This window comes from Acinonyx jubatus, chromosome B1, assembly GCF_027475565.1.
Source record: "Acinonyx jubatus isolate Ajub_Pintada_27869175 chromosome B1, VMU_Ajub_asm_v1.0, whole genome shotgun sequence".
NCBI classification, from domain to species: domain Eukaryota; kingdom Metazoa; phylum Chordata; class Mammalia; order Carnivora; family Felidae; genus Acinonyx; species Acinonyx jubatus.
Window position 1 is genome coordinate 30,885,415 of NC_069382.1, and position 27,987 is coordinate 30,913,401.

The 27,987-nt window shown below is 36.3% G+C and overlaps 1 protein-coding gene across 4 annotated transcripts in view; it reads right to left on the reverse strand.

The window, feature by feature from the left end:
• The window catches only part of PPP2R2A (protein phosphatase 2 regulatory subunit Balpha), an 85,116-nt gene that overhangs the window by 21,690 nt on the left and 35,439 nt on the right, over positions 1-27,987 (reverse strand). The window contains exons 3-4 of one of the 4 annotated variants that reach the window (XM_053216405.1): positions 27,734-27,872; positions 14,508-14,602 (exon numbers count right to left, since the gene is read on the reverse strand). In XM_053216405.1, coding sequence (XP_053072380.1) covers positions 14,508-14,602; positions 27,734-27,749 — 111 coding nt within the window. In that variant the 5' untranslated portion in view covers positions 27,750-27,872. Of the gene's footprint in view, positions 1-14,507; positions 14,606-27,733; positions 27,873-27,987 lie in introns of all 4 variants that reach the window. The other 3 variants (XM_053216404.1, XM_053216403.1, XM_027077363.2) reach the window with 3 other exon arrangements.

Consider the following 27,987-nt stretch of genomic DNA (forward strand, 5'->3'; position numbering starts at 1 on the left):
AAAGAATGTCGTTTTAAAAATTAAAAAATTTTAAATTTAAAAATTTAAAGAGTAAAGAGGACTCTTGATTTCGGCTCCTACACAAGTAGGAAACATGCACTTCACAAAAGATAATATCCAAATGACCAATAAATGCATTAAAAGATGATCAATCAGTGTTAAAAAAAGTATAATATGACATACACAAAATCTCCAAAATATTTGAAAATTTAAAAAGACCGATAATAAAATATTGGCAAAGACGTGAACAACCAGAATTTTCATGTACTGTTCATGAGGATAAAATCGGCAAACCACTTTTTATTGTGCTGTCCACCTCATGACATAGTAATTTCATGCATGACTATGTGGACCAAAAAACACGATCAACAATGTTCAGCAAAACTAAAAGGCGATAGAATGGGAGAAGATATTTGCAAACATATCAGATAAAGGGTTAGTATCCAAAATCTATAAAGAACTCATCAAACTCAACACCCAAAAAACCACAAATAATCCAGCGAAGAAATGGGCAAAAGACGTCATGAACAGACACTTCTCCAAAGAAGACATCCAGATGGTCAACCGACACATGAAAAAATGCTCAACGTTACTCATCATCAGGGAAATACAAATCAAAACCACAATGAGGTACCACCTCACACCAGTCAGAATGGCTAACATTAACAACTCAGGCAACAACAGATGTTGGCAAGGATGTGGAGAAAGAGAAACCCTTTTGCACTATTGGTGGGAATGCAAACTGACAGAGCCACTCTGGAAAACAGTATGGAGGTTCCTCAAAAAATTAAAAATAGAACTACCCTACAACCCAGCAATTGCACTACTCGGTATTTATCCAAGGGATACAGGTGTGCTGCTTCGAAGGGGCACATGCACCCCCATGTTTATAGCAGCACTATCAACAACAGCCAAAGTATGGAAAGAGCCCAAATGTCCACTGATGGATGAATGGATAAAGATGGAGTATTACTCGGCAATCAAAAAGAATGAAATCTTGCCATTTGCAACTACATGGTTGGAACTGGAGGATATTATTATGCTAAGCGAAATTAGAGAAGACAAATATAAGACTTCACTCATATGAGGACTTTTAAGATACAAAACAGATGGATATAAGGGACGGGAAGCAAACACAACACAAAAACAGGGAGGGGGACAAAACATAAGAGACTCTTAAGTATGGAGAACAAAGAGAGGGTTACAGGAGGGGTTGTGGGAGGGTGGAAGGGCTAAATGAGTAAGGGGCATTAAGGAATCACTCCCAAAACCACTGTTGCACTATATGCTAACTTGGATGTAAATTTAAAAAAATAAATTAAGTGAAAATACCAAAAAATAAAAATAGTGCTTGTCAAAATAGTAAAAATCCATCCAAATTAATATTTTTAAAAAATTTTAGATACCAACATAAGTGAATATAACTTATTTATCATATAAAAGCTCATTCGTTATCATTAGTCACATTGTATAGTATGGAGAACAGAAGAGAAAGTTACAAATTAGTATGAGGAATATGGTCTTTCCTATTCCAGGAATCAATCAAAATTATAAAGGAAATCCTGGTCAATGTGGGAGGTTGTAGTCAATAGTTGGATAGAGACAATTTATCCAACTGGTAAAATAGCACTGCTTTAAAAAAAAAAAGAAAGAAATCTTCTACCAATCAAGCTATTTGTGAAAAACAAGCCTTCTCTTTGTACTGCTTATAATTCTAAATACTACATCAAATAAGGACAGCAAAATTTAAATTCCTTTCTCTTGATTACTGAAGTGAAAATCAATCTCTAGTAGTGATGAAATTGTTCTGCCCACCTAACTATTCAACACCTTTCACTCTCAAAATAAAAATGGCCTTAAATTATACTTTAAAATGTTAATTGGGTGAGTTTTAGGCATCCACCATGCACATTTTCATATTTTTAGTAATGCACTGCTTTTAAAAACCTGTATTTCTAGTAACATTTTAGTTTCTAATGTATCCCTGAGTTGCAGTTATTATGTAACTACTAATCACTCGGCTTAACTAACTTATTCAAGTCCACCTTTTCCTTCCCACCCCTTCCTTATATCACCAACGTCTTAAAACAATTATCTTTTGGAGCATTTTTATTAGTGTCTAATTCCCTCATAATTTTCAATGTGATCTTTGCTATATTTCCAATGTCATTCCTGTGACTGAATAAAATAGCCAGTTTTATTGAAATGTCTATTTTCAGACTCTCTGAGTTGTAAACATCCTCTACATTATTTTCTATAGAACAAATTTGTTCTTTATATAAAGGTGTCTCCAAAAATTTTTTAACAAATTCTGCCTTGATTGCATATAATTATGAAGAAAAAATATCAGACTCATAAGTTCAAATATATATATGGATTTGAGGTTTTTACTGTATTTATGTATTTTCAATAAAGAAAATATGAAAACAAAACAAAAAAACAAAAAAAACAAACAACAACAAAAAATAACGCTCATAGACGCATTATTCTTAATAGCCACAAACTGAAACAACCAAAATGTTTGCACCTACAACATACCAGATAAATTGTAGTAAAGCAACACAAAAGAACATTCATTACATAGCAATGAACATGAGCAAATTATATACACACAAACGGAGTATTGAGCAAAAATGCCAGATATACCCTTATTATGATTCCATTTATGGAAGGTTCTAAAAGTACAGATCAAACTCAGTGTTAGAAATCAGGCTTATAAATAGACTTTTCTTTAAGGGGAGAAAGGAGAAATTAATGACTTGGAAGGGGAATGAGAAGGGTTATGTGGAAGGGTGGAAAGTTCTATTTCTTGACCTAGATGTCTGCTATGTGATAATGTACTAATGCTTTGTATGCTTTTGTGTATTATTTCAATACAGTGTAAAAAAATGTGGCACACAAAAGGTGCAGCCACTTTGAGAACAGTATGTGGGTTCCTCAAAATAGAACTACCCTGTGATTCAGCAATTGCACTTTTCAGGATATATTTGAAAGAATTAAAACAGGATCTCAAAGAGATTATTCACAATAGCTATGTGAATAGCAAACTAATAGTAGAAGCAAACTAAATGTCCAGTGATGGATACATGAATAAAGAAAAAATGTGACATACAAACACACACGAATATTAGCCTTAAAAAAAGCCTATCTTATGCCACTATATGGATGAACCATGAAGAGATTAAGCTAAGTCAAACAAGCCAGTCAGAAAATGATAAATACTCCATGATTCCACTTACATGAGGTATCTAAAGTAGCCAACTTCATAGAAACAGCAAGTTAGATTGGTGGTTGCCAGGGGCTAGGAGGAGGAAGAGGGTAGGAAGTTGTTGTTCAGTGGGTATAGTGTTTCAGTTATGCAGGATTGGTGGGGGGAGGGGCCGCATGGGGGGGTTGTCTAGCAATCTGTTATACAACATTGTATATATGGTTGGTAATGCTGTATTGCAGACTTGGAAAACGGTTGAGAAGTTCCACCTTATATGATATTTTACCACAGTTAATTAATAATACAGCACACAAAAACAAAATATATATTATAAGAACACATTTAAATCGTTACCTATAGGGACAGATGAATCTACCTCTATTGTTATCTACAGGGAAAGGTACATGAAAGCATGTGAGAAGCAGTGTATGTGCACCTGCCTGCCTATGTGCACAGGTTTGGAGCTCATGAACTCAAGTATGCCCCTGAGGTTTAAACAAACCAAAACAAAATATAAAACCATAATATTCAATGGTGTTAGAACCAACCAACCATTTGGAAAGAAGATTGGAACTTTGTTTCTTATACACAAGTAAACTCCAGAGGGAGCAATTAAATGCTCAAAAATAAACAAAAGCAACAAAAGGTTAGTACAATGGTGAATTTCTATATATTTTAAAGTGAAAAAGAACTTCTTACTATAAAGACAAAAGTAAACAGCAGAGAAAGACTGACAGCTAACAAGATGGCTAGTATAGGCCAGAAAATTATGTATTATATAAGATGTATTATAAAAGGTCCTTAAAAATCACTACGAAAGGGGAGCCTGGGTGGCTCTGTTGGTTGAGCGTCCGATTTCCGCTCAGGTCACGATCTCGTGGTTTGTGGGTTCGAGCTCCGCATCGGGCTCTGTGCTGACCACTTGCTCAGAGACTGGAGCCTGCTTCGGATTCTGTGTCTCCTTCTCTCTCTGCCCCTCCCCCACTTGTGCTCTGTCTCTAAATGTAAAAAACAAAAATTTTTTTAAATAAAAAAAAAAATCACTATAAAAAAATATCAGTACCTTTCCTTAAAAGATGACAAAGGTCGAAAGTTGGCAATTTATATAAAACATGGTCAGTAAATATATGTAGAACTGCTCATTATTGTTAGTAATCAAAATTGAAGAATAATGTTTGGTCCTTAGACGAATGAAAAATGTGATAATGACCATCGTTTTAATGATGAGAATATGGTTCAAGTCATATACTGCCGGAAGACGTATAAATATTTACACAGCTTCTCTGGAGGATAATTTGTCAATACTTATTGAAAGCCTTAAAAAATGTAGATATTCAACAATTCCACTTCAAAAGTATAACCTAATGGAAAACCATGCCTGCAAAGATGTATGAACAACTTAATGCATAAACAACCTCAATATCCATCAAATCAAGTGAATTATGAAATACTATAGAGCCAATTACATTCAACAGCAGATCAGTGTCTCAACCATATTAACTTAATCAAGCACAATGCTTCCTGCTACTCGTCTTCTACAGCTCCCACAAGCTCCATGTTCATTTAACTTTTGTCACTTAAGTTATAAAAGCAGACTGGACATGTTCTTCCACACTACACATGCACTCCTTTCCACTCAAGAATTGCCCAGTTTCTTCACCTCCTTGACTGAAATTAACCTGATCAACATCAACAGATACAAAAACTTATGGAGTCGCATGTGCAACATGATTCTAATTCTGCAAAACAAAAACACCCAGAATGCACACAGACACAGATTGGTCTTTATTCATAAGATGAGATGATTCTGAATGTTTGCTTATTGGGGGGGGGGGGGGGGGGCTCCCAAGTAGTCTGTGTTGACAAGGGGCTCAGTTCCATCTCACAAACCATGAGATCATGACCTGAGCTGAAATCAAGAGCCGGATGCTTATCAGACTGAGCCACCCAGGTGCCCCTGAGATGGGATGATTTTGGATTTTTATCTTTTTCTTTGTGAAAATGATACAGTTTTCATACTTTTCATGATAAACCTATTAAGAATAATCAAGAATTAAAAACAATCTCTGAAAGAACATCATTTGACATTCTGTAACAGCTAATTCTAAATATAAATAACTGCACTGTGCTTTTACTAATAACTTCCTTCTTTTAAAAGAAACTTTATGAAAATGTAGGATTTACTTTGCTCCCTGAACAAAACATAACACATTTTAGAAAAAATTAAAAATGTATTTTACTGTAATCTCATATAAGTGACAATGGATATTTTTTAAGCTGCTAAATAGAACACTAATAAAATTTAGTTAGTGTTTATTAATGATTCTTTAATCTTGTAATATATTTGTAACAAGCAAACATTCGCATTTTATTTCAAAGTGGTTTAAGAGTTTGACTCTTGTAGGGTGGCTGGGTGACTCGTCGGTTAAGAGTCCGACTTTGGCTCAGGTCATGATCTCACCGTTTGCAGGTTTAAGCCCTACGTGAGGCTCTGTGCTGACAGCTCAGAGCCTGGAGCCTGTTTCTGATTCTGTCTCTTCCTCTCTCTCTCTGCCCCTCCCCTGTTCATGCTGACTCTTGTGTTCTCCCTCTCTCTTAAAAAAGTAAACATTAAAAAAACTAAAAGAAAAAAAAAAGTTTGAGTCTTGTGAAATGACAGAAATGGTAGAAAACAAAATCAATTCATATCTGATTAACAAACCACTATCAATGCAAATATATGGAACTTTCTAGAATAAAGCAAGATAAAACACAATCGATGTAAACAGAAAACAACAACAAAAAAAGAAATTTCTATCATTTTCTGATCACAATGATGGTGGTGGAATATTTCAAGATTTTTCAGCTCCTATTAAATAGTAAGTTGTGCCCCTTCGCTGAATGCCTATTATATACTATACTAAGCAACACACACTTTAGACAACTTAGACTCTTACGGAGTTGGTTTCCTCTCTAAACAAGATTAACACAGAGATTGGTCTTTATTCATGAGATGAAATGATTCTGAATGTTTATTTTGAGAGAGAGAGAGGGAGAGAGAGAGAGAGAGAGAGAGAGAGAGAGAGAGAGAGAAAATGAATCCCAAGTAGGCTCTGTGATGACACGAGGCTCAGCTCAATCTCACAAACCGTGAGATCATGACCTCAGCCGAAATCAAGAGTTGGACTGCTTAACCAATAGCAGATGGACCCCACATCTTTAATGTCCAATCGATCCACATTATTTAGACACAACATGATATGGCTAAACATACAATGGCCTGCAATCCAAAAAGCCGAATGTTAGTTTCTCAAATTAGGAAACCTGCAACACCCTGTATTCTGACCAAGTTATTTATTTTGAAAAGAGCAAAAGGAGTTATTTGAGAAAGAAACCAACTTCAATAAATTCTGAAACCTGTATATACAATTCAATTACAATATGGAAAAAATAAAAAAGATTAGTTCAACACACTTAAGGTACTGAAATAGTGAAATACAGTAAAGACTAGATATAACTCTATAAAATAATGTTCTGTCTGATACAGATGCATTTAAAATAGTCATTGTAAAAAGATTATCAGTATGTATGTTGGAATAAGCTGCCTGTCAGTTTGGAGGTGGGGAGGGAAGGTAGAGGAGGGGAAGATCTCTAAATTACATAAAGCAGAGTAATAAATTTCAATCAGATATTGAATTGAAATGGGAAAATATGAAATATGGGTAAATGTCTAAATAATTTAGAGGCAGGAAATCAGCAAACACAAACAGAAAAAGTAAACGAAACTTAAAGGCAGCCAATCTACAAAACTGAGAAACACAGCCTCCTGAAAGAACTTACTCTCCTCACAATACATGGCCTATAACAAATCAATTTATTAAATACACCATCAGAAAAACAGGACATAGAGGAAACAATTTTAATTACTGGAAGTATCAAAAGTTTAGGTAAAACTAAAATCCAGTAAAAATACCTTTTTTAATCACCAATTTGTCGATTTTATTTCTTCTCTGTATTTAGAAATTTTTGGTTCAAGTATAAATTCGTAAAGTTTACTGGAAGAGAACTGGCCAATACAACTTAAAAATGCTCACAACCTTAGATCCAGCTACTTAACTTCTAGAAGGTTCTAAAGAAGTAATAGGTGCTTCAAAGTTTCAACTACAAGAATGTTTTTATAGTGTTATTCATAACAGAAAAAGGAAAAACAAAGATAAAAAAGCAAGAAATAAACAATCTAGGTAATCTCTAACAATAGAGATTACATTAAATAAACTTCAGTACATGTCTGTAATGGAGTATCATGTAATCATTAAAGATGAGGATTTAGAATCTTTAACAACATGAAAGATCTTTACATACAGTATGTGAGGAAAAATAACATACCACCCTAAATATAATCTCATTTTAGAAAGACAAATAAATCTTTAATACACACCAAAAGTGTTGGGTTTTGTTTGGTGGAGTTATAGGTACTTTCTTGCCCCCTGTCCATGTCTCCTAAATTATCTACAGTGAATATGATGTTTTTAATTAAGAGGGAGAAATTACTTGTGAGAAAAATACAATTAAGAAGTGTTGTATGTATGAGGTTGAGAAGATGGCAGAGAGAAGAAAAAGTAAATTCTAAAATTCATGGGTATTATTAGTTTCACAGATTTGGATCTGTTTTTTGTTGTTTGGATTCTGGGGGGACAATATAAGAAATATGGACAATTCAAATTTCTGGGCAACAGGTAAAGTGAAAAAATTACTTTAATATGTCAAAAACATCCTTTCAAGATCTCATCCAGTGTTATGAAAAATAACATTTAGAGGAATCCTACTTTGTCTAACAGTTGTTTAGTGACATTCATACTGGTAACGCTTAGCAATCAGAAATGGTACTTTGATACTTCACTTCTGGAAAATACAATTCTTTTGAATTTTGAATTCTTTGAGCTGGAACTTCAAAAGATTAGTAGGTAGGTGACATGTGTTTGACAGCTGGTTGGATAGAAATGTGGACAATAGACGGCTGAACAGGAGAGGTGGCTGGATGAATTCATGAACAAATAGAAATGAGGTATTTAAACTCTCAATCCAAACTCTAACTTTTCCCTCAAGCCTACCACAGAGAAGACATCATTCGTTAATGGCTACTATTAAAAAGTCAAGATCAAGTATTTTCCCCATTACGATAAAGTAATGAAACTGATTTTCCTGTGTGACTTGTATCACTTAGGCTCATTACTTAGAGAAGTCAGATTTTTTTTCATATGTTAAACAATATGCAGCATTGTGGATATTCATTCCAATTTATACAGAAATTAACTATTACCAACTTCACTAGCTATGTGATCTTAGAAAAGTTATCTTCTCTAATCTCAATTCATCCATAAATTGGTAATAAATTGAAACACAGGAGGTGTGCACACATCTTCATTATTTTGCTGTGAAGATTAAATAAGATTTTGCGACTGTGGCAGAGAAACAAGACATGTGGATTCTAGAATTAAGGGTTCATCTCTTTATTAAAGTGTATGACTTTGGATGATTAAACCTATTGTCTGGGACCCCAGTCTTTTTATTGGTAAAAAGAGACTGCTTTACCAGGGGCTGTAAATTTGGGGTCCATATACTACCTATCCATGGATGAAACCCAGGGATTTTGTGAACCTGGATGTGGTGGAAATTTAAATATTTTTTCCTACTAATGTCTAGCTGAAATTCAGCATTTCTTTCATTTATGGATATAGGTGATAAAACACCCTATTAGCAGCATCCATCACTTTGTCACTATAGACATGACATGTTTTTAAATCACACCCCAGTTGTTATCCACAAAAACTTTTGTTTTTAATTTTATTTACTTTTTCAATTTTTAAAATATTTTTATGTTTATTTATTTTTGAGAGACAGAGCATGAGTGGGGGAGGGGCAGAGAGAGAGGGAGACACAGAATCCGAAGCAGGCTCCAGGCTCTGAGCTGTCAGCACAGAGCCCAACGCGGGGCTCGAACTCACAAACCGTGAGATCATGACTTGAGCCGAAGTCAGAGAATTGATTGAGCCACCCAGGCACCCCACAAAAAACACTTATTACTCAGTAATAAGTGTCTTTAAAAACACTTTGAAACGTATTTTTCAATATAGTTTCCTTCCTAATCCTATGTTGTTATATACAATTAAAACATTCTGAGAAGTCCACAGAACTGACCAAGCTACTGACGAAATCCATGACACCAAAGGTTGAGAACCCCTGCAAAAGCTTATAAATTTTAGCACTTAGTTTCTGTGAATGCACCATATACAAATAAAGCTCAATATGGGCAAAACAAATTTCACAGTTATCTCTGGTAGAGGAGGGTAGTAGTAACAGGAAGGACAAAGAAGGCTTCTAAAGTGCCAGTAATATCCCATTTCTTGATCCAGGGAAGAATTACACAAGTGTGTTTGTTTTGTGAAAATTTATAGAACTGTACACTTGTGATTCTGTGCATTTTTCTGTATGTATCATGTGATCTATCTTAAAGGTATTTACATTTAATGTATCTTAAATACATTTAAGATCTGTTTAAATGTATTTTTAGATATAAACTTGAAGCTGTATTATGGAGCTTTTATCCTTATCCTGGTACTGGAATGCAGAGAATTTCAATTCGACATTTTCTATCAAATGAGGTCCCCAAAGGACTTTTAAAAAAAGTAAAAGTGGGATCTCAGGCCTCCAGACATTCTGATTTAGTGGGTTTGAGACACAGTCCAGTAATCTGCATTTGAAATGCATGTTCCCCGGCGATTCTAACATTTTATTCTTTGAAAAACACAAAACTTAGATCAAAGAGTGAATGAAAAATGAAGACAGTTAAGCCCGGTAGCTAAGAGAAGAAACCTTATTTTATAGATACTTTGATTTAGAATAAACCACACTGGATTTTCTTGAACTTCTCATGTATTCGTTCTATAATATTCCTGACAGATGGGCATCCAGATCTTGTGTATTTATTTCCATATACAAAAGAAACTAATCAATTCTTCCCACATAAATCCCTAAATATCAAGACTCTACACAGTCTCTTCTCCTGGCTATACAGACTTGGTTCCTTCGACCATTTCTCACCAACACTGCTAAATTTGCTGTTCTGATTGCTGCTCAGTAAATACCATGTAAAGCGAATGCTGCCACATCACCCTAGAAAAGTGGGTTCTCTCTTCACTTAAACATCAAAGTAAATCAACAACCCCTTTGTATGGATGATACCGAATCTGTTAAAAACAAATCTTGTTGTTTTTTTTTAAGTTTATTTATTTTGAGAGAGAGAAAGAGCAAGTGGGGGAGGGGCAGAGAGAGAGAGAGACAATCCCAAGCAGGTTCTATACTGTCAGCACAGAGCCCCACGTGGGGCTCAACCTGATGAACCTCATGACCTGAGCCGAATTCAGGAGTTGGATGCTCCACTGACTGAGCCACTTGGCCGCCCTTAACAACATCTTGGTGATTTTGAGCTCCATTCTAGTCTTTCCAAATAATTTACAAAGAAAATACATATTAAACCCCTACCCATTTTTTTTTTTTTTATTGGAGAGGGAGAGAGAGGGAGAGTTGAGAGTGCATGCACACAAAAAGGGGACGGGGAGAGGGAGAGAATTTAAAGAGCAGGCTCCATCCATGCTCGGCATGGAGCCTGACACAGGGGGCTTGATCTCACAACTGTGAGATCATGTCCTTGAGCCGACATCAAGCTTAACAATTGAATCACCCAGATGCCCTAACCCCCTACCCATCTTTTGTGATAAACATGATTTCTAAGATTTCTTCTATATCTTGTTAAGGAGTTTTGGGAATGCCACGTTAAGAACAACCAAAAAATGAGAAAAAGCCTAGAAAGTTACTAGCACTCCTAGAACACAGAAAACAAAGGCTCTATATGATAATCTAGGAAGAAATGTAAAAAAGGAACATCTCCCTTCTCACCTTTCTCCTTAATTGTCCCTTTAAAAAAAAAAAAATCTCCCCCCTACACACACTTTAACCTATATCAGTCAGAAAGCCTCAGAGAAAAGTGAAGGTCTGAGCAATCCAAAGTCAAAAGAAAAATCAGCAATTTCAACAACTGCCGCCCACCTAATTTGAATACCCATAAAACGAAAGATCCTTTACAAAATACAGAACACCAACACCACCTAGTCTAACAGTTACTTGGAATCTCCCAAGAAAAACTATTAATATTTTCATTATCAACAAGAATATATCCCGCCATCTACTTTGTTGTCAAAAGCTATTACATAAAAGTTATGAAAACAGCAAGATTGTTCACCTATTTTAGGACATGCTATAAACATTGGACTGGGTATCAACACTTACTGACCACAGGACAAGTGGAATGCCTCATGGAAATCACCTTACTCTTGGGCCTTAATTTCCCTACGCGACCTGCTTCTATCACAGAGATTCTGTCAAACAGAAAACTATAGGAACGTATTAGTTATAAAAATAGTATTAAATGACAGCAAAAAATGTTTTAGCATCACCAGGGTGAAATATACTCGAACTGAATCACAGCCCTCTAAATGACTACCCAGTTTCTTTGACTGTGGAACAGATGGACAGGCAGCAAGAGGTACCCGACAGGATGACAGGAAGGGGATCAGCCACACTTGAAGGGTAAAAGAAGTGAGACAGAACGGTGAGTTAAAGGTGTCAGTCTGCCGTGCCAGTCAAGTGAAGTTTAGAAAGGAACCCCGCCAGCCACCCAGTGAGAAGATAAAGCCACGAGAATGCAAATGCCACTGTTTTGTACACGGAGCTGGCATCATTATCAGACACTAAGAAAGGCTCACTGGACAGGCACCAGTGCTCCCTGGAATGTATGTTTAATAGCTGTAACTGTTAGAAGAAGCTGGACTGAAATTCGGAGATCTAAGTTCTAATTCTAGAGCTCTGCTATTAAACTAAGCAATACAACCTTTTGATAGAAACCTTTTCTGGGATTATCTAAAAACTAGAAAAAGATCATCTTTAAGTTCTCTCCCACTTTCCAAACTAGAACACTATTTTACAGATGTAACAGATGTGGATTCATAAAAATCTAATCTAAATATATTAGGTGCTGATATAAAGGTGCCTCTAGACGTAAGGCACAGACATTATCAGTGACGTAGGCAGTTGAGTGTCCTGAAGACAGCCCTATACTACACGCTCCATATAAGACAGGGCTTAAAAATGTGGAAAATAAATTAGGTAACAGGCACCAAATTAATATTAACAAGATAAAGTTTTGAAGGAAGAAGTAAATTATTACCTCATCATTATTTAATCCATCGCTTAAAACATACTGATACTTGTACTAAGTAATTCTCAAGATACACTACTAACCTGAGGTTCTAGATAATGCATCTATCTTGAATTCTTAAATGCAGTTAAGAAGGTCAGATACATGAAAAAGGAAGTCCTTTTTTGGTACCAATGATCCTTCTCAAAAAGTCATTTTGCTCATTCCTTGTTATAAGGGTATGTATCTTAAATATTAGCACTTTAGAATCTTCAATGGAATTTCAGAAAAGAATCAAAGGAAACCTATTCCTCAAATCTGGGGCCTTGTTTGCAAATACAAGTAAAACGTTCGAGCAGTTGCAGTAACTCTGTGTTAGATCTTTTATTCCAATTTATCGTATTACTGACGGCCTTCGACTATTACTTTGAGTACACTTATTAAACCCCTACTAGATTTATCGAAAGCTCCAAACACCTTTCTTTAAAACAAAAGCTAAGTTGTAGACAGTCATTAACATCCAGTAAAAAACCAAAACCAAACAAACAAAAAAACCACTCAAGGGCAGAGAATGCCAGCTCTAACTTCTGAATAACAAAATTACCATTCATATTTTGGTTATCTAAGGTGAAAGGCACTGAAGAATATTAAAAGATGACGCGTCAGAAGTTTTGAGTCCTAGCTGTTAGTTCTGCCACACTAATCAAGTGGTCTGTTAATATCCTAACTTTCTCATTTGTAAATAGAAAGGGAAACTGTAATGATCTAAGGTTCCATTTCAACTCTAAGTATTTCAAGATTCCTATGGTCAAGATTTTAGTTGCTTGAAAATAGGAACAGAAAACTGATTTTGCTTCCCCCTTCCCATAAGAACAGTCTTTGTCAAGAAAAGCTGGAGTCTTTTCATATTGTCTTCCAACCAAAAAATAAATAAATAAATAAAAGGAGACATATTTAGTGTTTGTGCATCTTCTAATCAGACACTATTAATCATTTCTTTTAAAATTAAATTACCTACCTCACTGGGGTGTTGTGAGGATTAATTCATTAGTGTTTGTAAAGCACTTTGAGATCCTCAGGTCAAAGGCGCTATAGAAGTGCAAAGTAGTAGTATTATTACTAGATTCTTTGCTTATTTAAGGAACTTCACAATCCTTTAAAACCTAACTCTCTGTTATGATTTAGACATCTATTTGTAAAACCCTGCAATTTATGCACATTACTTTTAACTCTTTTTGGATATATAAACAGGGATAGGATGTTTCAAAACAGATGATTTTAAATAATGTCTAACTTTGATCTACGAATGGACAGAGAGAGTAAAGGAAAATCTAGTGTGACAAATTTTAACATAAAATTTTAGTGAGAAATCTTGTCAATCGGATTTAGAAGTGTGCCTAAGCTGTACCCGAAACAAAACAAAACCCACTTTAATCTCAAGAGTCTGCAATGAGAAATTCCTTTCTTCAAAGAGAAAAGGAAAACAATTTTCAAATCAACTCTGCTTGAAAGGGGTACTGAGCTTATAAATTACATTACATGGGTATACATGCAATTGTCATTTAAAACAGTTTTATTTAAACCACAGTAACAGTATTAGTATGAACTGATGTCAAAATAACTCAACAGCTTTTTCTTTAAACTAGCCTCCCACCCCCAATTACACAAAGCAAACTAAGCATTGAGAAGAGATCAAAGCAATTTTGCTTTATGGGGTTTTAAGAGAAAAAAAATGAGGGCCAAGGCTTCAAAACCAGTTAAAATCTTGAATTAACACCACTTCCCACTCCTTTCTCTAACCAAATCTAACAAAGCGCTGTGTTTTTATAGCCAAAACAACACACGCGCGCGCGCGCGCACACACACACACACACACACACACACACACACACACACACACAAAGCTAAGAGAAGCAGAGCCATCTATCCATTGGGATATTCTGCTTGATAAACACTAAGGAAAAAAAAAAAAAAGTCAAAATCCTCTGATGAAATACTCCAGTGCAATACAAGTTCTAGCCCCCAAAGCAAACTGAAATTTAGATATATTAAACTTTAAACACTTACCTCCTGCTCCTGCTGAAAGATGACGACTCTACCACCTTTATCTCCTGTTGCTAGTAATTCTCCAGAATGATTAAATTCTACTGTAGAAATTATATCTGCTGTATAATTGAAACAAAAACAAAGAAGAGATGATTTTAGTTTTTCTTTCCCAACTTACACAGAACTTAGCATGTTTTCCCTAACACATTCCAGGCCTACAGATGAACCTACCATCAGAAATAAGTAAATCTAAGGTTCTTTCATGAATATTTTAGTTCTCCAAAAACACATTCTCTCTAGAATAAATCAGTATGAATCTATTGTAACAGAAATACAAATTATACTTAGATACTAGTGGTTTACTGGTATTTCACTAAAATCCTGAGTGTAATCAACAATTTGTGAAACATTTTATAATAGGACCATTAAACATTATAATAATTATCTTGATAATTTTCCTTCTTATATACTTTTGATAAGCTTCTTTATGCGAACCCAAAGGTGGCCTCTGAAACTAAAGCAGATATAACTAAAATGGGGGACATTTTTAAATGTAAAAGTAACTTTAGATGAAATTTTAAGTCATAAATCAATAAATTCAAATTATGGCCTCTCAAACAAAAGTCTGCAAACAGAACACACACATATCAGGAACACTTAGTGCTATGCACTGTCAATATGCACAGCTCTTCTTGTGGCTCCCAAACACCACACAGGCTACTAGAAGCAGTCCTGTTACACCCGAAGTCAGTGCTAATTTCACAGTAAATTCAAATAAAATTATAGGGTATTTCACTTGCTTATTGACACCAGAGTCATTTTTCTAAGGGAAAAAATCTAAGTTACAGAATTAGGTATTAAGATAAAGCAACTACACTGGAAAAATTCACCACTGTTACTAACAAGTTCTTCACTATAAAGCATTATGCCAAATTAGGAAAGATTTCATCATATGCAATTTAAATAAACTTTTTTTTTTTTACAAGAGAAAGGCCATTTTCTGACCTATATTAGCTCACTGTAACAATTTAAGAATGTTGATTTGCTATAATAAAGACACTATACACCTCCAATTTTAAAAATTACTGACCAACATATCTTTACTAATAACCTGTCCAACACTCCATTTTATAGTTTTCTTTTTAGTGATTTTTCCAAGAACAGCTTGATTTTGGAAAGCTTTCTTTGCTTCCTTCATTGTCTAGGTCCAAGGCACTTTACCTTTTTGGAATACTCTGAGAGCCTACTGAAAGTTACACGTGTCGTGCCAAAAAACTGCATGCTTAAGTGCACACAAAAATGTGCATGTAATTTCAGAAGGTGTGGACAGCACCCCACTTCCAGATTAAAAACCTTATCCCAGGGGTGCCTGGGTGGCTCAGTTGGTCGGGCGACCGACTTCGGCTCAGGTCATGATCTCGCAGTTTGTGAGTTCGAGCCCCACATTGGGGTCTGTGCTGACGGCTCAGAGCCTGGAGCCTACTTCAGATTCTGTCTCTCCCTCTCCCTACCCCTCTCCCATGCTCACGCTCTGTGTATCTCAATAATAAATAAATGTTAAAAAAAATTAAAAACAAAAAACAAAAAAAAAAACACCTTATCTCAGAAGCCCACTGTGGTCAGCGGTATCAGGAGGAAAAAATAAATTTAGTGTTCGTATATGTAACATAAAAGTGTGAAACTGAATATATCAGACTAATCTGTAAAGACAAACATAATTATTTAAAAAGCCATTCTACTTTGCTCATCAAGATTAAGTGTACTCTTAATCCCCTTCACCTATTTCATCCATTCCCCCACCCACCTCCCCTCTGACATGCTTTAAGTGAGTACCCTCAGTTATTTTTTTTCTTTTTCAACAACATTTTTTACTTGAAGCATACTTAAGAATACAGGGTTCTAAAATATATAAATATATACTTTAAAATATATTTATATATTTTTCTAATACATATATTCATATATAAATATGTACATATATATACACATATATATGTGTGTATATGTGTGTGTATATATATAAAACATTCCATCCAAGAAAAACAGAATACACATCTTCTTCAAATACACACAGGAGAATTCCCCAGTTAAATCACATAAAAAAGAGACCTAACGAATATGACAAATTTAAGAACCCTTGAATCATACCAAGTACATTTCCCAATCACAACGGCACAAAACTAAATATCAGCAATAAAACAAAGCTGGAAAAGCTACAATGTAATTATTAAATATTTAATATGTAAATATTAAACAACATACTGTTGCACAAGCAATGAGCCAAATAAGAAATCACACATAAAAGCCATTCATTGGGTGCTCTGTATTCTGTAGCGAAGGTTTAAAATCATACAAGAGCCCTGCACTTAAAGTACATTAGGGTACACTTTGAGAGAGAAAATAAATAGAAGCTAACAATACCAGACACAATATATGGAGTCACTTCTTACCTGAAGGTCAGGTTCTTTTTTAAAATCAGGGAATAAGGTTAAAAACCATACATCATAAAAATTACCTTTAAATTCAAACCACTCAGACAAGCATCACTTTGGAGACGCAAATTCTTTCTGTTGTCAGTCCAGCTCAGCCAACTTCCCCCAGTGCATTGCTAGCTTATGGTTTCTTTGGCTAATGCACCAGATGAACTAGTTAATTTGCATACAAAGTCATGCTGCACCCAAAATACTTCTCTTTGAACTCTCAACTTGGTGAAATGCTCACACCTAACACCAACACCAGGTTCACTTTCCTGTTCACACAATGGAGTAACAGGCAGAGTTGGCTCAGTATTTAAATCACTTCATCTTTTTCCCAAATTGTTGCGTTCACCTAAATTAAAGAAATTACAACTCTTGTTAGTTAGATGAGCTGTTATGGCTGTAACTTACTAAAGGATAAGTCAATGATCAGTATAATTAGCCTGACTAGCCTTCCTGTTGAGCACTGGAAAGCAAGAGGGACTTGCTGAAAGATATGCTTAATTTCCAATGGGGGAGAAATCTTATCTTTCTAAAGTGACCTGGACAGGAGAAAAATCTAGAGATGATTAACTCAACAGGGAGGTCATTATAATAGTACTGAAGAGATGTGGGATAGGAATGGTGGTGATAGGATTCTGTATCTATGTTATCCTCAGAAGACAGAACAAGAATCAAGTAATAAAACAGTAGGCTTTATTATAACACCCCAAGGTACTAAAGATAGTACTGGTTATAGCTGGTTATAATGCAGTCACTGAATATGTGACAGGGTGGGGAAGAAAAGAGAAGTGTGTCTGTGTGCATGTAAGAGAGAGAAGGGAGGAGGAAAAGAGAAGGGGAGGGAAGAAGAGAAACAGACTAGTGTTTTAGTGCAAACTGTAACAGGAATAAGACGACATCTGTTCTTACAATGGTCACTTATCCCAGGAATGGCTATTTTACAACTAGAACCCCAAAGTAAAGTGATGTCATAAATGCTTAATACTTGCAGCTTCACAGCAAGGGTACAAAATTTTAACAGGCACACTTGAGACAGGCCGAGGAATCCTAGAAACAAAACTAACAACCAGCCTATCAAAAAAAAAAAAGGGCCAAGAACCAAAGATACTATATACCATAGAAGTCAACCCACTTTAAATCACTGAGGTAAATCACTGAGGAAGGAAAATATTGGGTGAAAGGCATACAACTTTCTCTATTTATACACACTTTATTATTATTATTTTTTAGCGTTTGTTTATTTTTGAGAGAGACAGAGTACAAGTGAGGGAGGGGCCAAGAAAGGGGGAGACACAGAATCTGAAGCAGGCTCCAGGCTCTGAACTGTGAGCACAGAGCCCAATGCGGGGCTCGAACTCATGAACTGTGAGATCATGACCTGAGCCGAGGTCAGACGCTGTATTGACTGAGGCACCCAGGCACCCCTCAATTTATAGATATTCTTTAAAAAAAAATTTTTTTTTAATGTTTATTTATTTCTAAGACAGAGACAGAGCATGAGTGGGGGAGGGGCAGAGAGAGAGGGAGACACAGAATCCAAAGCAGGCTCCAGGCTCCGAGCTGTCAGCACAGAGCCTTTCAAAGCGGTCTCGAACTCACAAACCATGAGATCATGACCTGAGCCGAAGTCAGTCACTCAACAGACTGAGCCACCCAGGTGCCCCCATTTATAGATATTCTTAATACATTGGTGTCTGTTATTTTTCATCTTGCTAAAAGCCAATGAACTAAGAGAAAATCTGAGAAACAGCCAACCAAGCCACTGCTTAGCTGAACAGTGTAAAGCAACAAACAACAAAAATCAAAGAACAAAAACTTCCTCTTTTAAGGAAGAAAAAAAAAAAAAAGATTATTTCCTATGGCCAATAAAATGTTATTTCACAATGAAAATACTGTCCATGTTAATCTTTTTATAAGAACATCAGTCAATTGCCCTACTATGCCCGAAGTCAACACAGAGCAATTTTAGGCATAGATCGAATTCCAGGCAACAGCACTTAAAAGGCACAAATTTTTAGTAAGAAAACTTAATATACACAATGTTTTTGACTCGTTAAATCTTATAAAACCAAGGATTAAAATGTATTCTATAAAATGGAATTCTCATTTCTTCCAACCCTTTCCTTTCTTTGTAAACCATTGGCAGCCAGGTTTCATTCTCGGAAGCTGAAATCACTGCTTTCTACCGGGGGCAGAGTGGTGGTTGGTGGTAGTACGAGTGACAACAGTAGTATTACTGGTCTGTTTCTATTTCACCAGGCACAACATTTCTTGTTACCTGTCTTCCCTATTTCCTAAGTGGTATAATAAACAAAACAGGGTACAGCCAGAAAACTAACAGATGGTATATATCAACAGTAGTAATTAACAAAAATTACTATATATTAGGTGAGCAAGTAATTATTAGCTCTGACATGTGGGTGAGGGTGAGAATGAGGGTTAGGAGTTAGTTTCTGCTTCTGGCCATGAGGGAGAGACTAAGACAATCTGGACGCATCCTCTTGCTGGGAAGGACTAGAAAACGGAACAAAAATGTTGTCGGACTGTGAACCCTTAGACAAGAGAAAGAAGTGAGTCATATTTAACGCCCTTTACTTTCTGGACAGGGCAGTCAGACAGACAGAGCGGCAATCTCACTTAGTTGTGGAGACAGAAACTGGGGGTTCTGGAAAACAGAAATCAGGAGAAATTTGAAGCAGAGCACAGAAAGAGAGAGGACACTTGGGTTCTTTAATTGAATCTGAGCATTTGTGGTGACACTCCACAAGGCCTAGAAAAGAACCACTAGAAAGCTTTTGAGGGCTCAGAACTATTAGAGGATCCCTACCAGCTGGAGTAGAGAAACCTCGTAATTAATGAAGCACCAAGTAAAGTCTTCAGAAGAGCATCACCTTAGTAAGTGGAACTACATCAACACAAAAGACTGAATTTGCCCTAACAAAGCTAAAAACAGACTTTGAAAGAATCAAATGTATCTCAAGCAACTTAACTATGTGCTAGAACAAAACCCAATACTCAACAATGTAAATTCACAACGTTTGGCATCTAATCCAAAATCACCAGTTATGTAAAGCAGCAGCAATATGTGACCCATAACCAGAAGGACCCGAAATGACAAAAATGATGATGGAATTAAGGTCCTATCAGACAAGAACCTTAAAACAACTATTGTAAATATGCTCCAGAACACAGAATGAATTATAAACATGTTGAGAAATGTAAGAGAAAAGACAAGGAACATCTAGAAATGAAAAATACATTACCTGAAATGAAAGATACACTGGGTGGCATTAACCAACTAGATACGGCAGTAGGAAAGATCAAGAACTCAAAGGGCTATTACAGGGGGGAGGAAAAAAAAAAGCAAGAGCAAAGCAGGAAAAAAGAACAAAGACCTGACTTGTAAGATAATATCAAGTGTTCTACCATGTGGATCACTGCAGTCCCAGAAAAAAAAAAGGTGGAAAATACTGAAAAACAAAATAAAAAAGCCCCCCACCAATATGTAAATGTGAGCATGATGACACTCTATGTAGAATAATCACAATAGATCAGTTATAAATGCAGACTTATACAGGTATACAATAGTGGTAACTCAAAAAACATCAACAGCCTTGCACTGGTGATGTGACTGGAAAATCATGAAGAATTCTTCGTAAAATTCTAGTATTTCAAAGTACAATGTTCCCTTGATTTACACAGCAAACATCAGTATATACATTAAACCCATGCAAAATAATATGTGATAAATAAAACAGATTTTAGGCTTAGAAAATATTAGTAAGTTTTTTCCAGCACCAAAAGCATTTGGCAGAATATTCTAAGTCATGCAGACCATGGGACGATTTTTTCTTGTTCAAGATTGTCCCGCAAACTGCCAAAGAGCTAGCACACCTGGCCCATGCCTAGTGAATGCCACTAATGCTTCCAACCACTGGTTAAATTAAGTGAAAAGAAATTCAGTATGACAGAGTTTATAATATGTATATAATGATAAAAAGTAAGCTAAAGACGTTAACAGCCATGAATCTTTCCACATATTTTTACTATATATATTTTAGGGTTTTAGAAATAAAGGAATTGACAAAAATTGTAACTACAGCAGAAGACTGACATCCCTCTCCATGCCTGACAGATCAAAAAAGGGAGAAGGGAAGAAGGGGGAGGGGAGGAGAAAGTATACACACTTGAAAGATCAAACTGATACACACATACAGAGAACTTTATACCAATACAGAAGAACATGTATCTTCCAAAGAGCTATGCAATTAAAAAACTCATACACTGAGCCACAGACAGTCCCTTAAAGAATTCTAATTTCAAATTTAAAGACCACATTCTCTAACCACAATAAAATTAGCTAAAGATTAAGAACCACTGATTCTAACTAACCACTTGATAATCTTACAACTCTAAGGCAAAAGATAAAAACCAGTATTGCAATAAAAATACTTAAAAAGATTTACAGGAATCTAAGTATAAAAATATTTGTTGTCTGTTTTTGTTAAAAAAAATAATATAGTGATCATTTTAACCAACTTAAAGAATAAAAAACCTGAAATCCCATCACTAAGAGGTAACCATAGATAATAACTAAACAGTCTTTCAACAAACGTGTGCAAACTGTAAAACAGGTATAGATGTATTTATATGATTTGTGTAAGATCTGCAATGGGATTTAACTCTTTTAATCACACAAACTGCTCTGTAAAAAAAGACAATCATCACTCTTAACCCCATTACTGATAGACTATGATTTTAGTATACATCCTTCCAAAGTTTGTCTATGTGTACCTTACATTCTCAGCACAAAAAAATAAAATCTATTTGTACTGAGAAAGAATGCTGCTTACATTATATCATGGAGATAAAAAAAAAAGATATAAAGCATGTTTGATCCGATTTGTACACAACATAAATGAAACAATCAGAGCATTATGGAATTTGTTTCCAAAGCTCAAGACAGGGAGGGAGACCAGGTTAACATGCCTATAACCATTACCGTAAGAAGATAACCCTGACAACAGATGAATCTCTAAGTCATGAGTTATCATTACACACTATTTGAATGACTAAAATTAAAAAAAAAAAAAGATGACAATGCCTGATAAATAAATATCACCTTTCCTCTCTCCCCAATCCTTTACCCCTTCTGTATGTAGTCCATCAGGGGGGAAAGATGTATATTAGATCTCTGGAAGGGTATAAATACATCAGAAGAAGCATAGATAGATAGACAGACAGACAGATAATGAAAGAAAAATGTGACTTTTACAAAATAACTAAAGACAAGTGGCTAAGAAAAATACCTGTATTTCCAAAAACAGCTCATACAACATGGGGAAGACAATTCACAGAAGAGCAATACTGGTAAAATATAATAAAATATCCACTCAAATTAATTTTTTTATTTATTTTTGGGAGAGAGAAAATATGAATATGAATGAATATGAGCAGGGGAGGGGCAGAAAGAGATGGGGAGACAGAATCTGAAGCAGGCTCCAGGCTCTGAGCTGTCAGCACAGAGCTCGATGCGGGGCTCGAACCCACGAACCACTAGATCATGACTTGAGCCAAAGTCTGATGCTTAACCAACTGAGACACCCAGGTGCCCCTCAAATTAATTTTTAAATAACACACCATTTTCTATCTCTTAAACTAGAGGAAAAATATAAATTGCTCTACCTGCACTGTAGAGAAGTATATCTTGTTATTTTGGAAAACTATTTCATAATTTATACCAACAGCCACAAAGCATTCATTCTCTTGGAACTTCATGTCAGTTCCAGAAATCATCCTACTAAAATAATCCAAAAATTTTATTTTACTTTAAATTTTTTAAATGTCTATTTACTTCTGAGAGAGAGAGAGAGAGAGAGAGAGAGAGAGCGAGCGCGAGCTGGGGAGGGGCAGAGAAAGAGGGAGACACAGAATCCAAAGCAAGTTCCAGGCTCTGAGCTGTCAGCAGAGCCTGACGCGGGGCTCAAACTCATGGACCGTGATGTGAGATCATGACCTGAGCTGAAGTCGGACACTGAACTGACTTGAGCCACCCAGGCGCTCCAATAATCCAAAAATTAAAAAAAAAAAAGTATAAAGATGCTCACTGATGTCTAGACCATTAAAGAATAGAAGAATAAGAAGGGAAACATCAGATGTTCTTATTTTGCCAATATCTTTTCACATTTTGCTCTAATTTTTCTTTAAATCCTCCTCGCTTTTCACACTTTCCCTTGGTCCTTCATTAACTACTAGGTAAGAACAAGAAGACACCTGGAGATGTAGTCTCAGCTCTGCTATTAATAATTCGACCTCGAGTGGGGCACCCGAGTGGCTCAGTCAGTTAAGTGTCCAACTCTTGATTTTTGGCTCAGGTTATGATCTCAAGGTGAGAGCGAGCCCCACATCGGGCTCTGCACTGACAGCCCGGAGCCTGCTTGGGGTTGTCTCTCTCTGCTCCTCCCCTGCACCTCCTCTCACTCACTCATTCACTCAAAATAAATAAATAAACTTAAAAAAAAATAATTCAACCGTAAGTTAAGTCAATTGTGAACTTCAAAATTTGCAATGAAATTTCATTTGCCAAGAAACACTGAAAGATGATTTCTCTCTTCAGAGAATTTACCTTTCACAGAGCATATATAACACGTATTCATACACTTAATACATTTAGGGGAGGAAGAAAACAGAACGATGGCTGGAGAAAAATAACGTGCTTTTATCAGGAAACTTCAAATATGGAAAATTAAAGACCTGTAAGACAACACGTCTGCAAAAACTGCGTTAACTCCACCCATGACCATGGATCTCTGTCAGGGACCTCACTCTGACAAAAATGGATCTCAGATTTATTTCTTTGTAACCTGGAATTCACAACAATAGTGACTTAATGAAAGTTACTTTCTGTAAGTCATAAGCCAATCAATGTGAAAACAGAATGGGACTGAAGCAATGAAGCATGATTCTGCTCTGCTCAACTCCTGCCATTGCTACAGCAGGAAACTATGGTGCTGGATATGCTCGTATCGTTGGAAACTACTCACTACACTTCTATGAGAGAGGGTCTTTCTCACTTTTATACATAAAACTCACAAACTACTTAACTGCAAGTGATGATACATATACACATAGCAGAGAAGTTCTCCATTTTTCAAAACACCTGGGGAGTTTTCAAACATCACTGAACAAAAGCTACACAGCATAAGAATTAACTGAGCTGAATCTTTATTTTCCATAAATTAATTTTAGCCTAATTTTAGATTTACATTAAGAGTTGCAAAGACGGTATGGAGAGTTCCCATACACCTTCACCTTACATTGCTATGGTTTACCTGTCACAAATGAAGACCCAACACTGGAATATTAACTGAACTCCACACTTTATTCAGATTTCAGTCATCTTTCCCTAGTACCTTTTTCTCAGTTCCAGGATCCCATGTAGGATTCCATATTGTATTTAGTCATCTTGTCTCTAGCTTCCTCCGGTCTGTGACACTTTCTCTTTGGTGGTGACCTTGACAGTTTTGAAGAGTAATGGCCAGGTGCTTTACAGCATGTCCCTAAATTTGATATTGTTTTTCTCCTGGCCACACTGCCATTATGGCTTATTGGCAGGAAGATCACAGAGACGAAATGTCATTCTTACTACATCATGCGAAGGTACATCTTATCAATATGACTTATTGATGATAACCTAGATTATCTGGCCATGATGCTGTTTGCCAGGTTTCTCCACTATAAAGTACCCGTCCCCCAGTAAGGTACTCTGGTAGGACGTCATTAAGCGCAGCCTACATTTAAGGGATGGAGATATTAAGCACTACTGCCTTGAGGAGGAATATCTACAGATTTAGAATTCTTCTCTAGGGGAAATTTGTCTTTTCTCTCCCACTTCTTTATTCAGTTATCAGTATGAACTCATATTTATTTATTTCATATTTTGGGTTATAATCATACTATGAAGTTTACTGTATTGTTCAAATTATTCCAGATTTGGCCACTGAGAGCTTTCAGGTTGGCTCCTGGGTCCCTTTGTGGGATGTTCCCAACCTTCTGGGTTTTTTTTTTTTTTTTTAAGCACTTCAGGAACTTTAAAAAAATGTAACTTTCATATATTCTGAATATTACCACAAATTAAACATGACTTCTAACTTCTTCATTCTATAGTTACATACTAAAGTTTAAGAACTGAACTTTCTCGGTGAGTTCTGAAGAGAAGAATAAACAATACTGGGAACAAAAGGAGTAAACACAGTAAAGGTCAGCACCATAACTAATTCTTATCCATGAAGTATCTGATCCGGAGGAAGATATCTGTGCTGAAACAGATTTCTCATTTGATCAACTGAGGTTCTAAAACTTAAATTGTATGTTAGCTTTCTTGAAGTTTTAACATATGCCTGGCAACTTGAACCTCAGAATATTAATCTCCTGGTGTTCACTGTTCTTTTCTTTTCAGATATTGGAGAGGTAGGGATGAGAACACAGTGGGTATACTCATCACCTTTATCTCTGCTAAAGTCAAAATGTTCTGGCACACAATAGCACAGAAATTAATTCTCATTTTGATCTGATCTGCTTCAACACTCAGAGCTCCAAGCATGCTAATTTGCGGGTACCTGTGTGGCTCCGTTGGTTAAGCATCCAACTCTTGATTTTGGCTCAGGTCATGATCTCACAGTTGTGAGATCCAGCCTTGCACTGGGCTCTGCCCTGGACATGGAGCCTGCTTAAGATTCTCTCTCTCCCTCTGTCTCTGCGCCTACCCCCATCCCTTAACACACGTACCCTCTCTCTCTCAAAAAAAAAAAAAAAAAAAAAAAAAAAAAAAAAAAAGTAAATTAAAAGCATGCTATTTTGTTTGGACACAATCTATTATCATGATCTTTTCTCCTTTATTAGTTCAATATACCATAACACAGCAAACACTGAATTTTAGGAATGACCCCACAAAGCTATTAAAATATGATTAACCTAAATTTCTTCTCAAAGGCAACTAACTACTCTCCAATGTAAGAAAGTATTTTCCTGGATAACACATCCATAAAATGCTAGTTTCTTGCTGAAGGGGTAGACTAGCTTTAGGTTATTTCCCATTATGATGCTCCTTTATCACTGTTGACCTCTAGAGGGAGCTCAAAGTTTTTGTTACCTTTTCTGAAAGGTCAGGTCCACTCCTTCCACTAAAGTGCTATGTTCAAGATTTAAGAACATTTTATTTCGGCCTAAAAAGCAAGTTAAGTATGTGCCATCCTTTTAGCAATCCCTTGCTCCTATGAAGTAAGTAAGGCTTGACCTACTCACCTGCTCTTGGGGAAGTGGGCCCCAACCATTTCTTCCTCTCTCCCTTCCACACCATCCTGAAGTTTTCTTGCCTACTTGGCACTGACTAGGGGTTATTACCGTAACCTGAGAGGCTGAAAGGAGGATGGCTGTAAGAACTGGCGCCTAATGTTCCCCCTTGCTGACTTGTTACTTTCAGTGGAGCAGGCCAGTGTGTCGATCTTTCTCATGTCAGGGCACACACAGAATACACTGTTTGTAAGGCACGCTAGTGTAAAGATAAGATTAGGCTGTTCATGTCTGCTCAGGAACTCTAGTCAGCTAAGCGCCCCCCATCCAGCTCAGCATGCACCCCACAGGAACTGAGGGATCACTGTCTTAGCATACCTGTAATACATTCTTGGGGCCGTATCTATAAGAAACTTGTGCAGGAAATGATGAGAAGTCAGATTGGACTTTTCTTCACTTCACCTGCCTGTAAGACCCTGAGGAAGTAACTAAGGCTCTTAAAGATTCAGTTTCCTCATCTTTAAATACCTATCTCACAGAGTAGCTTTGAGGGCTAAACAAGCAACAGATGTAAAGAAATGAACCTTGAATCAGGCACGTGATAGGCAGGAGATGTTGGCTGGGCTTTGGGCCTTGATGCACAAAGCAGAAGCAAGCATTGTAACCTTATCTGTTTCTAGGCTATTGAGGCCAATCTAGCTTAGGTAAGTTCTCCAAATGGTCCAGCAAAGCTCCCTGGAGACTGAGGCTGAAGCCCTAAGTAGTAAAGTGTCATAACTGCCCTGCTTTGCTGCTTCTTTGCATATACAGATACTCTCGACCTAAGACGGGGTTACAGCCCAATAAACCCATCATAAATTGAAATGCATGTAAATGCACCTAACTTACCCAACATCGTAGCTCAGCCTAGCTTACCTTAAATGTGCTCAGACCATTTACATTAGCCTATAATTGGGCAAAATTATCTAATTCAAAGTCTGTTTTGATAATGTGTTAAATAGCTCATTAAGTTATTGAATAACTATACTGAAAGTGAAAAACAAAATGATTATATGATAGATACGGAATCACTGTTAAGCATATTCGCTGTTTACCCTTGTGATCACATGGCCAACTGGGAGCAAATACCCTACCATCTATTGTTAGCCCAGGAAAAGATCAAAATTCAACATACAGTTTCTATGGAATGCATATTGCCTTCGTACCATCATAAAGCTGAAAAATCGTAGGTCAAACCATCATTAAGTCAGCGACTGTCTGTACACTCAAGAAGCCTCAGGCTGCAGGTTAAGATTCTGTACTCCTAGGTCTCTGGACTAAAATATCACTTTGATTATATTATGATTTTCAACAATAAAGTAAGTGCTAACAGCCTTTTTAAACACCTTTTTTCAACCTCTGACTCAGTGAACAGGAACATGTTATGTGATAGCCTCAAAAAAGACCACTGGCTATTGATGCTCATACAGAACCTACATTGTAATGTTGCCATGAGAGTCAGGGTCCATAGGGTAATTTCCAGAGATGTGTTCTGGAACGAGTCTCCCTTCTTTTTAACTTGTTCCTGGATAATCTGATATCATGTTTGGATAAAATGGAATGGAACCATACCCTCCTGCAACAAAGAACAGAAAGATAAACAGTTGCTAATACATTTACTCTATAGGTGTGATCGTAACAAACAAGCCTTGGTGTATTTATGTTATATATAATGTTAGAATGAAGAACTT